Source organism: Aotus nancymaae, unplaced genomic scaffold (genome assembly GCF_030222135.1).
Source record: "Aotus nancymaae isolate 86718 unplaced genomic scaffold, 86718_ANA_hifiasm-v0.15.2.pri h1tg000016l, whole genome shotgun sequence".
Lineage (NCBI taxonomy): Eukaryota > Metazoa > Chordata > Mammalia > Primates > Aotidae > Aotus > Aotus nancymaae.
The window spans coordinates 33,051,688-33,065,202 of NW_026988428.1; the positions used below are offsets into that span (position 1 = coordinate 33,051,688).

A 13,515-nucleotide genomic window follows, 5' to 3' on the forward strand; every position below is an offset into this window, starting at 1 on the left:
TTTTTTAGTTTTCATCAAGACAGAGTTTTGCCATGTTGCCCCAGGCTGGTCTCGAACTCCTGGCCTTAAGCAATCTGCCCACTTTGACCTCCCAAAGTGCTGAGATTACACAAGTGAGCCACCTTACCTGGCTGAAATGCATAAATTTTAAAAATGCTTATTGTAGACTGGGTGCGGTGGTTCATGCCTGTCCTAGCTCTTTAGGAGGCCGATGTGGTGGGGGGGATCACCTGAGGTCAAGAGTTTGAGACCAGCCTGGCCAATATGGCAAAATCCTGTCTCTATTAAAAATGCAAAAATTAGCCAGGCATGGTGGCGGGCACCTGTAATCCCAGCTCTGGAGGCTGAGGCAAGAGAACTGCTTGAACCTGGGAGGTGGAGGTTGCAGCAAGCTGAGATAGTGCCATTGCACTCCAGCCTCTGATATGGTGAGACTCTGTCTTGAAAAAAAAAAAAAAAGGCAGAGCAGGGTGGCTCACACCTGTAATCTTATCACTTTGGGAGGCCGAGGTGGGAAAATCGCCTGAGATCAGGCATTCAAGACCAGCCTGGCCAATATGGCCATCCCTAACAAAAATCCAAAAATTAGCTGGGTATGGTGGCGGGCACCTGCACCTGTAATCCCAGCTCTGGAGGCTGAGGCAGGAGAATTGCTTGAACCCTGGAGGCAGAGCTTGCAGTGAACCGAGACTGTACCACTGCATTCCAGCCTGGTTACAAGAGCTAAACCCCATCTCAAAAAAAAAAAAAAAATGCTTATTGCAAAGAAGGTTGTTCAACTGCAGAGTCCTAGCTGTCCTTTGGAGGTTTTAAAAGTAAGATAAATTCTTTTTTTTTTTCTTCTTACATTAGTAGTAATTTTGCCTTAGGACTATAAATTCAATAAATGACTTTTCTAGGACTTCCCTTTCCCTGTTCACTAGAGCCAATAACAGGCTGAGGAAGAACCTAGAATAAAATAGACAACTGTCATTGTAGGTATTTAATCTGAGTCCTACGTCTTGTGGTTTGGGGTAAATTATTTCAAGTCTCAGGACTTTATTTTCCACAGTTCCACAATAAATACCTTTGTAAAAATTCATTTATAAAACTTCTACATGTTACTGGATGGCAAGTTAAAAAAAAAAAACAAAACTACCAAGGTACTATTGCAGTAGAAAACATTTTGTTATAAATTGCTACACAAGCACAAGATATTCCTACATCATTAGTAATAACATGTAACATGTAATGAATACAAATAAATACTTTAGCATTACTAGTATTCAGCAAAGAAAACAAGGAGTTAGGCTGAAAAGAAAATAAGGTTCAGTTTTATCTGAATTTTCTCTTTACTAATGTTTTGTGAACATGCTATACAATAATTTAAAGCCCAAGTTTCCCTAAGCTGCAGTAGGTATGCAGCACTTATTTCCCTAAAGCATTGAAGATTCCAACAAAAGCCCCATCTGTAAATATTTATCTGATGTACTGGTGATTCTTCAGTCAAGATGTTGACGAAGGAAGCGTGTTTTCTCCTTTGCTCAGATTTGTAGAGCTCACATGAACCCCACAAACCTTGATTCACACATCACAGAAGGTTGGGGCTGGAAGGGCCTTACAGAGGATCCTGTCCAATCTCCTCATATTGCACATTCAAAACCTGGACCCTGAGGAGGGGAAATGTCCATCCAAAGTTATATATTACTGGGCAGGATAGCTCACACCTGTGATTCCAGGACTTTGGGAGGCGAAGGTAGGAGGATTGCTTGAGCCCAGGAGTTTAAGACCAGCCTGGGCAAAATAGTGGGACTCCATCTCTACCGAAAAAAAAAAAGGCTGGGCGTGGTAGCTCACGTCTGTAATCCCAGCACTTTGGGAGGCCAAGGAGGGTGGATCACGAGGTCAGGAGTTCAAGACCAGCCTGGCCAACATAGTGAAACTCTGTCTCTACTAAAAATACAAAAAATTAGCCAGGTGTGGTGGCGGACACCTGTAATCCCAGCTACTCAGGAGGCTGAGGGAGGAGAAACACTTGAACCTGGGAGGTGGAGGTTGCAGTGAGCCGAGACCAAGCCACTGCACTCCAGCCTGGACAACAGAGCGAGACTCCATCTCAAAAAAAAAAAAAAATAGCCAGGTGTAGTGGCACACACGTGTAGTCCCAGCTACTTGGGAGGCTGAGGCAAGAGGATTACTTGAACCTAGGAAGTCGAGGCTGCACCACTGCACTCCAGCCTGGGTGAAAGAGTGAGACCCTGTCTCAAAAAAAAAAAAAAAAAAAAGTTACATAGCCAAAAATAATAATAATAAAGGCTGATCACTGAACCATGTCTTCTGTCACCTTATTAATAATTTAGCATAGGCCTGGCACAGTGGCTCACGCCTGTAATCCCAGCACTTTGGGAGGCTTTGCCAGGTGGATCATCTGAGTCAGGAGTTAGACCAGCCTGACCAACATGGTGAAACCCTGTTTCTACTACAAATACAAAAATTAGCTGGGCATGGTGGTACATGCCTGTAATCCCAGCTACTTGGGAGGCTGAGACAGGAGAATCCCCTGAACCTGGGATGCAGAGGTTGCAGGTGAGCCAATACTGCGCCATTGCATTCCAGCCTGGGCAACAGAGCTCAACTCCATCTCAAAACGATAATAATGATAATAATAATTTAGTATATTTTTGGTGAATCTGAAAACTGTCAACTAAAAAGCAAGATCAGTTTCTGCCTCTCCTTCCACAGTAATTTTTAGACTCATACAGATCTGTTTACTTAAAGGTTAAATGTTTAACTGTCTACCCAGGAAAGATTTTTCTCCAAAAAATTTCAGCAGAGGGCAGCAAATTTAAATATGGATCCCAATGCTTAAAATTAATTTAAAGTGTAAGAGAATTACTTTTTTTTTTTCCTGAGACGGAGCCTGTCGCCCAGGCTGGAGTGCAGTGGCATGATCTCTACTCACTGCAACCTCCACCTCCCAGGTTCAAGCAATTCTGCCTCAGCCTCTTGAGTAGCTGGGATTACAGGTGTGTGCTACCCTGTTCGGCTAATTTTCATATTTTTTTGTAGAGATGAGGTTTCACTATGTTGGCCAGGCTGGTCTCAAACTCCTGACTTCAAGTGATCCACCCGCCTTGGCCTCCCAAAGAGCTGGTATTGGGATTACAGGCGTGAGCCACCACGCCCAGCCTGTTCATTGTTTTTCTTCCCTAGCCCACTCTAGCATATACTCTCCAGGAGGCAGAGAGCCAGTTTTGCTCACAAACATATTCCTTAAGCACCTCGGATACTGTGCTAAATATATCTGGGGAATGAATGAAAAAGTTGAAAACCTCTACTAAGACTAAAATCTCTACACATATGTTCCACAAGGGCCATTTTGTATGTGTGAGTTGGAGTATATCTTGAGTTCTGCCTATTTTGTATCCAAAACTCATTTGTACTTTAATTTTGCCTTTCCTATTTCAGAAACAAGCTCTGTTATCCTATTCTGTAGAAAATTCACTTTCTCTTTCTTTTTTTTTTTGAGACAGTTTCTAGCTGGGCATGGTGGTGGGAGCCTGTAATCCTAGCACTTTGGGAGGCCAAGGTGGGAGGATCACTTGAAGTTAGGAGTTTGAGACCAGCCTAGCCAACATGGTGAAATCCCATCTCTACCAAAAAATATGAAAATTAGCCGAGCATGAGGGAGGAGAATCACTTGAACCCGGGTGGCAGAGGTTGCAGTGAGCTGAAATCGCGCCATTACACTCCAGCCTGGGCAACAAGAGCGAAACTCCGTCTCAAAAAAAAAAAAAAAAAAAAAAGAAAGAGAAAAGAAAGAAGAGACAGTTTCGATCTGTTGTCCAGGCTGGAGTGCAGTGGCCCGATCTCCGCTCACTGCAACCTCCACCTCCTGGGTTCAAGCTATTCTCCTGCTTCAGCCTCCCTAGTAGCTGGGATTACAGGCACGTGCCACGACGCCTGGCTAATTTTGTGTTTTTAGTAGAGACGGAGTTTTGCCATGTTGGCCAGGCTGGTCTCGAACTCCTGACCTCAAGTGATCTGCCTGCTTCGGCCTCCCAAAGAGTTCGGGTTACAGGCGTGAGTTACCGTGCCCGGCCAGAAAATTCACTTTTGTTCCCTCAATATTTCCACAAACTCTGTATCTCCCAGAGATAGTCAAGGAATTCATGAGCTAAGATAACATGATAAAGTTGCAGAGAAATAAAAACAACAGAAATAAAGTAAAGGGCGCTTCTGAGAAACCTTGGCAGAGATGGTCAGAGGCACATTTACTATGAAGCAGCACAAGTTGGTGTTGAAGGGTTTAATTCCTCGAGCCCTACTTTCCTCATCTGTAAAATGGGGATAATAACTCACAGGGCTTGTCATACGGAAGAAATGTGATCATGTGATATGAAAAGCCAACTACTCCGCATAGTTAGCAATCAAAAAATAGAAGCTATTCATTATCCTAATGAACTGAAAAAACTGCTTTTGCACCTACCGGAAGGAGATTGTTAGGAGCCAAAGGCTCATTTAGAGGAGGAAAGCAAAAGCAGCCAGAAAGGTGGGAATCGAGTTTAAGGCGCGTTCCTAGTGAATGAGACCCAGAGTGGGAAGTAAGCCCCCTCTCTGAATAGCCCTCAGCGGTGAGGGGAGCGGGTTCCCGCGGGCCCAGCGGGAGTGCCCGGCAGTCAGGACTCAGAGGCGGAACCCGCAGCCCGGCCCAGGAGTCGGCGCCTCCCAGGCGGCGTAGGGAGCGCAGCCGCGGGGACTGGAGGCCAGGCAGGGGCGCAGGGGCGGAGCAGGGAAGGACGGGCTTGCTTACTGGGCGCGGCCTTCCTCTTACCTGGCGCTTCCCCTCGCTGGGGTTTTGCTCGCCTGATGCCCCCGCGCCCACTGGGGATCGCGCAGACGCCTCGCCTGCACCCTCCTCCCAGTGGCCGCCTCCGCCCCAGTCCCGGCCCATTCTCCAGCCCCGGGACCCTTTCTTCCCTCCCCTTCCTGCTTCTGGCTCCTTCCGTAGAGTTTGGTTTTTTTTTATTTTATTTTATTTTATAGAGTTTGGTTTGAACTTTTGAATCCGCCAATCAGCGCCGCGCGCCCACCCTCCGCGGGTGCGGCCGGGCACCGGCCAGGGCTCGGAGGCTGGGCCGCGGCGGCTGGGGGCGGGGTCTGGGGCCCGCCCTCCCGACACGTAGCCGGAGGTCGGGTATATAGGGCCCCTTCGGGCCGGCCACTCTTTCACTACTTCTCCCCCGGACTCCTTGATAGTCTGTTAGTGGGAGATCCTTGTCGCCCTCCATTCGCCTCCTTCAGCGCCGCAGACCCCTTTAAGTTCCAATCATGGTGAGTGGGGTCCCTCGCGGGTGGGGAAGAGTGCGCGTTCCAGGGGGCGGCGGGTTCCGGAATTGCCTGCACCTCAGGCTGCGCTCAGGACGGCTCTCCACGGCGCCGGGCGCCTCCGGTTAACCTGGCTTTTGCTGGCAGGGCTTAGAAGGTCGAGGTCACCCGGCAGACACCAGTTCGGGCCCGGAGACGTGGCCCGGGCGCGGCCCTCGGTGGAAATGGAAAGCCCTCTTGATCCTAGTGAGGGTTTCCCCCGAAGGGCTCGCGACTGTCCTAGGGAGCCTGCCTGCTCATGGCCTCCAAGAACTTAAACTAAAAATCCCTCCCCTCGTTTTCCCAAGTGACCTCACCGTCCCACTGCGTGCGCTCCCGCACTGACGGTGCAGCACTTCCTGGCGCCCCCTCTCCAGCGCCCAGTGACTCGCTGCTGAGTCACCTGTGGCCCGGCCCTGGGGAGAGCTTCCAGCTGCGCCAGTCCACCTGAGGATGGAGGCGGGCCCCTCCTTGGAAGGGAATAATTAACTTTCACGTTGCCTAATCTTGCATATCTGGTGTTAATCTAGTGGTAGGTTTACAGCTGGAGCGTTCTACTTAAGCCGGGTTTTAAAACACGTCTACAAAAGGATTTTTTCTTATAAAACCAGAGTTGGCCGGGCGCGGTGGCTCACGCCTGTAATCCCAACACTTTGGGAGGCCGAAGCGGGAGGATCACCCAAGGCCAGGAGTTTGAGACCAGCCTGGCAACATAGTGAAACACCGTCTGTACTTTAAAAAAAAAAAAAAAAAAAAAAACCCAGAGTAACCTGTACTCAGCATGTGTTTCTTAGTTCAGTTTGCAAGAAACGTGAAATTATACATAACTTGAGTGTTTTCTATAAAGCTTCCAGAAGTCTTGAAAACAACTATCTTGGGCCGGGCGCGTTGGCGCATGTTTGTAATCCCAGCACTTTGGGAGGCAGAGGCGGGAGGAACGCTTGAGATCAGTAGGTCGAGACCACTCTGGGCAACATGCTGAAACTCAGTCTATACAAAAATTAGCTGGGCACCTATAGTCCCAGCTATTCAGGAGGCAGGGATGGGAGGATCTTCTTAGCCCAGGAGGTCGAAGCTGCAGTGAGCCAAGATCGCACCACTACACTACAGTAAGACCCCATTTCAAAAATACATATATGTATTTACATATAAGTCATATGAAAATACATATATGTATTTACATATAAGTCATGAAAATACATATATGTATTTACATATAAGTCATATGAAAATACATATATGTATTTACATTTAAGTCATATGTAAATACATGTATATGTATCACTGTAACAACTTCCTTGCGTGCTTTTCACCAAGCAGTACCAAAAAGATAGTGATAAAATTGTGATTCACAAAGTAGTGGGACCCTTTAAAAAGCAGGAGAGGCCGGGCATGGTGGCTCACGCCTGTAATCCAAGCACTTTGGAGGCCAAGGCGGGCGGATCACCTGAGGTCGGGAGTTCAAGACCAGCCTGACCAACATGGTGAAACCCTATCTTAAAAAATAAATAAATAAAAAGCAGGAGAGCAGCAGCAGACTGGTTTAGGCGATCACTGGTTAATTTTCTTGCTTTTAGCGAGAGGTAGGAGCTACTTATCCAGTGAACACTAGACCAGTTAACTCCACCTGTGCCTCAGTTTATCTCCCATGTGGCCAGGGGAGCATGGAGGGTAAGGCAGTGGCCACTGAGGCCACTGACATTGCCTGCTAAGCTTCAAGAAGGCAATTTAGCAATGAAAGAAAAAACTGTGGGCCCAAAATAGAGGTATTTAAACAGAAGCATTTTGTTAGAATAAGTGGATCTTCTCAGATACTTTATCTCCTCCTTTATCTTTGGCCTGGGGGTCATCATGGTCAGATACCTGGTTATCTCCAGCTTTTGGGGCTTTGGGGTTTCCACAGTCCAGTTAAAGGTAAACATGATGCCTGGTGCAGTGGCTCAGGCTGATCTTGAACTCCTAACCTCAGGTGATCCACCCACCATGGCCTCCCAAAGTGCTGGTATGCCAGGCGTGGTGGCGGGCACCTGTAATCCCAGCTACTTGAGAGACTGAGGCAGGAGAGTCACTTGAACCTGGGAGACGGAGGTTGCAGTGAGCTGAGATAGTGCCACTGCACTCCAGCCTGGGTGACAGAGCAAGACTGTATCTCAAAATAAATAAATAAATAAACATGCAATGGTAAGTAGTCATGGGTTCATTAAGACAAACTACTCCTGTTCTCCCACAGCCTTGGAGCTGGATGAGTAGACACAGATGATACTGAGCTTGCTGATGTGGTCAGGAGACTTCGATTGTTTCATGGGGAGTGTAGGTGGGAAGGAGGTGATCATAAGTCAAAGGTTGTGAAATTAGGGTTTTTATTATCTCTTGGGTTATGAGACTAGGCCCTTTGAGAACTTAGTGCTCTGCCAGTCTCCAAAGTGGCTAAACTGACTTATGATGAAATACCAAACACCCTTTTTGTTTTCCTGTTAAGTTGGTGCATACAGATTCTATGTTTATTGCCTTATTTTACTAAGCAGGTGTGGGTTTGGTAACTTCTAACCATGTTCTGCAAATAAAGGAAAATATTTCCTCATGTTCTGCTTTGGCCCCTCCGGCCCCTCTGAATTAACTTGGTGTATACCATAAAATACATATATAAAGAGAGACAGAGTCTTGTCTCTTTTGCCCAGGCTGGAGTGCTGTGGCACAATCTCTGTAACCTCTGCCTCCTGAGTTCAAGTGATTCTCATGCTTCAACTTCCCAAGTAGCTGGGACTACAGGTGCACACCACCACACCTGGCTAATTCTCATATTTTTAGTAGAGACAGGGTTTCACCATGTTGGCCAGGCTGGTCTTGAACTCCTGACCTCAGGTCATCTGCCCACCTCAGCCTCCCAAAGTGCAGGGATTACAGGCATGAGCCACTATGCCCAGTCATAATTTTTTTTTTTTTTTTTTTTTTTTTAAGACGGGGTTTCACCATGTTGATCAGGCTGGTCTTGAACTCCTGACTTCAGGTGATCCGCCCGCCTTAGCCTCCAAAGTGCTTGGATTACGGGCGTGAGCCACCACACCCGGCATTTTTTTATTTTTCCTCCATTTTTAGTAGACACAGAGTTTCATCATGTTGGCCAGGCTGGTTTCAAACTCCTGACCTCAACTGATCTGCTCACCTTGGACTCCCAAAGTGCTGGGATTATGGGTGAGCCAGCACTCCACCAGAAACAACTAATTTCTTAACCTATCAGTAAAGTCTTGATAACACTTATAACCTTTAGTACTATCTTTCCTCTCCCAGAGATGTTTTGATGGTGAAGGAAAAATGTTCTTCCTAAAGATTAGATTCTTTCACATGGTTAAAAAGCTGCCTCTGACCAGTTTTTAAAATACAGCTAACTGCTGCTTATCCAGCATTTTCTCCATGAGTCATATGGCTGTAGTTTGCTGGTTTAAGCTGGTTTTAAAGGAGAGAGGGAGAAGCTTTTGTTTCCTAAAGAATAGGATTAAAGCAGGACCAAAATGAGCTCAGTAGTTACACAATCATTCAGAGAATGAATCAGAGCTGGAATGGGGAATTTTGCCTTAGTTTAAGGAATTGTATCGACTGTGGCTACAAAGCAACCGTCTGGTCTTGCTTAGTAGTTCATGAACACATCTTTGGTTTTCCAAGGCATTTTTGCTGAATTAGGTCTTCAGAGATTTTTGCTTTTGAAATTACAGTCCCTGAGCAGGAGTGGCCTGCTGAAAGGTGGTTATCTGTCTTTTGTTTTGTTTTGTTTTGAGATGGAATCTCACTCTGTCACTCAGGAGTGCAGTGGTGTGATCTCAGCTCACTGCACCTCCAACTCCTGGGTTCAAGCGATTCTCCTGCTTCAGCCTCCTGAGTAGCTGGGACTACAGGTGTGCACCACCATGCCCTGCTAATTTTTGTTTTTATTATTTTTAGTAGAGATGGAGTTTAGCCATGTCAGCCAGGCTGGTCTCAAATTCCTGACCTCAGGTGATCCACCTGCCTCACTCAGCCTCCCAAAGTGCTGGGATTATAGGCGTGAGCTACCATGCCCAGCCAGTTATCTGTCTTAAAGGTTAATTATTCATTAGGTGTGAATCATTCCTAAATGTCTCATCTGATGTATCATATCCTGACATTTTCCTTTCTTCCTCTCACAGCGTGAGTGCATCTCCATCCACGTTGGCCAGGCTGGTGTCCAGATTGGCAATGCCTGCTGGGAGCTGTACTGCCTGGAACATGGCATCCAGCCCGATGGCCAGATGCCAAGTGACAAGACCATTGGCGGAGGAGATGACTCCTTCAACACCTTCTTCAGTGAGACGGGCGCTGGCAAGCACGTGCCCCGGGCAGTGTTTGTAGACCTGGAACCCACGGTCATTGGTGAGTTGGCCTCAGTAACCCAAGTGAGATCCCAGGGTGCTGGGACGGGAGGTCTGTCCTGGGAGCTCTGCTGGTCACTCGCTCACTCTCACCCAGTCCCTCTGTCCTTCTCTCCCTCCTTCTCCAGATGAAGTTCGCACTGGCACCTACCGCCAGCTCTTCCACCCTGAGCAGCTCATCACAGGCAAGGAAGATGCTGCCAATAACTATGCCCGAGGGCACTACACCATCGGCAAGGAGATCATTGACCTCGTGTTGGACCGAATTCGCAAGCTGGTAAATATAGTACTTTAAAATGGGGCGAGAGTTTCTTTTGCAGTTCTGAGACCAAACTACAAGAATCATTCTTTGCAACTAAAATGCAACTCCTTGCTAAACTAATTGGATTTCTGAACCAGATGGTCCTGGGTTTATGGGACAACTATGGGGTAGGGAGTGAGTGCTCTTTAACCTGTTTTGCTTTAAGCTACTGAGTAAGTATCTAACTCCTACTTGTAACAAATTAATCAGTCATTTTTTAGAATCTGGGCTGGTTCCTTCATGTTAATAAAGTTTAGAGAACAAGAAGCCAGTGTCACACTGATGAGAGACAGCCAACACTGGAAACTTCCAGTACAGCTGAAAGTGGAGTCAGGAGCTTCCTTATGAAGTGTGCTGTTTGGATCATGTTAATTAAGAGCCTGGCAATCAGATGACTCTTTTGCTCCTTAGGCATGTGGGCAGCTTGTAAGTAATTAACCAGAGATCAAGCCTGGGCAGAGTAACTTGTCAAGAAAATCACATTTTACTAAAAACCCAGCCACGACTGGTCCATTCTAAAAAAGAATGGCCTCATCATTCATGGCTTCATACTTTCCTCAGATGTTTACGTAGTCTTCCCAGCAAAACTGGACTGATGTTTCCTATGCTTAGAAACTAAGCTGTAGTTATAAGCACTGACTTGGAAATCAGGACCTGCCTTTAGGGACAGATAAACCTAGTAGCTATTTAGGATTCTGGAGTGAATTTCATTGCCTACCAAGACAATTGCATTTGTCCTTGGCCTTACTGTGTTTATAGGAGGCTTAACGGGTGTAATTGGTAGGTTAGGGTCTGCCCTGTGCGTTGATCTCATGTAGTTTATGGACCCCCATGCTATAAGGCAGCTGAGTAGAGAATGTTCACAAATCTGAGGCCCATCACTTGGAGAAGCAAGAGTTGACTACAGAATACTTTATTTGAAAGATCAAACTTATCCCTTCATAAAGTAGCAGTTTGCTAGCCAAAATAGCCCAGTTAGGTAGAAGAAATCGCCAATAATCTGAGGTCTCATGAAATTGTGATTGTGTCACTTGACCCAAAATGAATAGGCTTCTTGGTGCCTAGTATCATATACTGGGTACTTAAACTGTGCCAAGCACTAACTACTATTCTTATTTAATCAATGGGAGAACTGAGAAATGAATGCAATCATACAGTAAGGAACTGGTACAGCTGGATCCAGACCCAGCCCTGATTCCAATACCAGCATGTTAGAAATTGGCTATTCTGTTGTTCCACCTCAGAGAGCAGCTGCCAGATCTTTATAAAGCATCCCCTGGACTGGGCTGGTGGTCCTGGGCCTGTCCCTTGGGAGCTCTCCAGCTGATAAGAAGCTGCCCTGTTCTGTGGCCACAGCAAGGGAACCAGAAGCCGCTCTCACAGTTACCAAAGCTTGAGGCCTATATGCAAGCCCAGACCCTGTGATCCTTCTGCCTGAGGAATAGTTCATCTTAAAATAGTCTTTTTAGCAGAGGCTTTCCCCTCAAGGACTTGGCTGTGAATAGTTGCTTTGAATCACCTAGCTTTTTTTGAGACAGGGTCTGCTCTGTCATCCAGGCTGGAGTGCTGTGGCATGGTCATCAGTCTTGAACCCCTGGGCTTAAATGGTCCTCCCGCCTTGGACTCCCAAAGTGTTGTGATTACAGGCATGAGCCACTGTGCCTGGCCCAGAAGAGTTTTAAAATTGCAATTGGTGTAGCCATGGATTTATAGAAGTCCTCTGCAGGTTTCACCAAATGTCTTGCAACACTAAAATGAAAACTTTATTTTGCAGGCTGACCAGTGCACCGGTCTCCAGGGCTTCTTGGTTTTCCACAGCTTTGGTGGGGGAACTGGTTCTGGGTTCACCTCCCTGCTCATGGAACGGCTCTCAGTTGATTATGGCAAGAAGTCCAAGCTGGAGTTCTCCATCTACCCGGCGCCCCAGGTTTCCACAGCTGTAGTTGAGCCATACAACTCCATCCTCACCACCCACACCACCCTGGAGCACTCTGATTGTGCCTTCATGGTAGACAATGAGGCCATCTATGACATCTGTCGTAGAAACCTCGATATCGAGCGCCCAACCTACACTAACCTTAACCGCCTTATTAGCCAGATCGTGTCCTCCATCACTGCTTCCCTGAGATTTGATGGAGCCCTGAATGTTGACCTGACAGAATTCCAGACCAACCTGGTGCCCTATCCCCGCATCCACTTTCCTCTGGCCACATATGCCCCTGTCATCTCTGCTGAGAAAGCCTACCATGAACAGCTTACTGTAGCAGAGATCACCAATGCTTGCTTTGAGCCAGCCAACCAGATGGTGAAATGTGACCCTCGCCATGGTAAATACATGGCTTGCTGCCTGTTGTACCGTGGTGACGTGGTTCCCAAAGATGTCAATGCTGCCATCGCCACCATCAAGACCAAGCGCAGCATCCAGTTTGTGGATTGGTGTCCCACTGGCTTCAAGGTTGGCATCAACTACCAGCCTCCCACTGTGGTGCCTGGTGGAGACCTGGCCAAGGTACAGAGAGCTGTGTGCATGCTGAGCAACACCACAGCCGTTGCCGAGGCCTGGGCTCGCCTGGACCACAAGTTTGACCTGATGTATGCCAAGCGTGCCTTTGTTCACTGGTACGTGGGTGAGGGGATGGAGGAAGGAGAGTTTTCTGAGGCCCGTGAGGACATGGCTGCCCTTGAGAAGGATTATGAGGAGGTTGGAGCGGATAGTGCTGAGGGAGAGGATGAGGGTGAAGAGTATTAACTTGTGTGCTGTATTTTATACTCCATTGTCTTAGAATTGTTTTACTTTTGTTTTGTGGACCTGTCCATTATGGCCTTAAATTGTCAATAAAACTGATGTTTCCATTTTAAGTGTCCAGTTGACTTCTGTATCACAGTAAATACTTGATCCACTTAAGACCAGTTGGATGGACAGGGCTGGTAGATGAACCACCTGAGTTTAGGAGGGTCTTGCTCCGTCACCCAGGCTAGAGTGCAATGGCATGATCATAGCTCATTGCAGCCTCTAGCTCCTGGGCTTATGTGATTCTGCCTCAGCCTCCTGAGTAGCTGGGGATTACAGGAGCACACCACTATGCTCAGCTATTTTCATTTCTTGTAGAGTTGGGGTCTTGCCATGCTGCCCAGGCTGGTCTTGAACTGACTTCAAGTGATCCTCTTGCCTCCACCTCTCAAAGTTGTTTTTTTTTTTTTTTGAGACGGAGTTCCGCTCTTGTTACCCAGGCTGGAGTGCAATAGCGCAATCTCGGCTCACCGCAACCTCCACCTCCTGGGTTCAGGCAATTCTCCTGCCTCAGCCTCCTGAGTAGCTGGGATTACAGGCATGCACCAACATGCCCAGCTAATTTTTTGTATTTTTAGTAGAGACAGGGTTTCACCATGTTGACCAGGATGGTCTCGATCTCTTGACCTCATGATCCACCCGCCTCGGCCTCCCAAAGTGCTGGGATTACAGGCATGAGCCACCGCGCCCAGCCC

The 13,515-nt window shown here is 47.2% G+C and overlaps 1 protein-coding gene across 1 annotated transcript in view; it reads left to right on the forward strand.

Moving 5' to 3' along the window:
• LOC105709379 (tubulin alpha-1C chain-like) overlaps positions 1-12,888 on the forward strand; it is a 47,882-nt gene extending 34,994 nt beyond the window's left edge. Inside the window, 3 exon segments of the mRNA XM_021665927.2 lie at positions 9,507-9,729; positions 9,857-10,005; positions 11,804-12,888. Coding sequence (XP_021521602.2) covers positions 9,507-9,729; positions 9,857-10,005; positions 11,804-12,778 — 1,347 coding nt within the window. The 3' untranslated portion in view covers positions 12,779-12,888.
• The last annotated feature ends 627 nt before the right edge of the window (positions 12,889-13,515 follow it).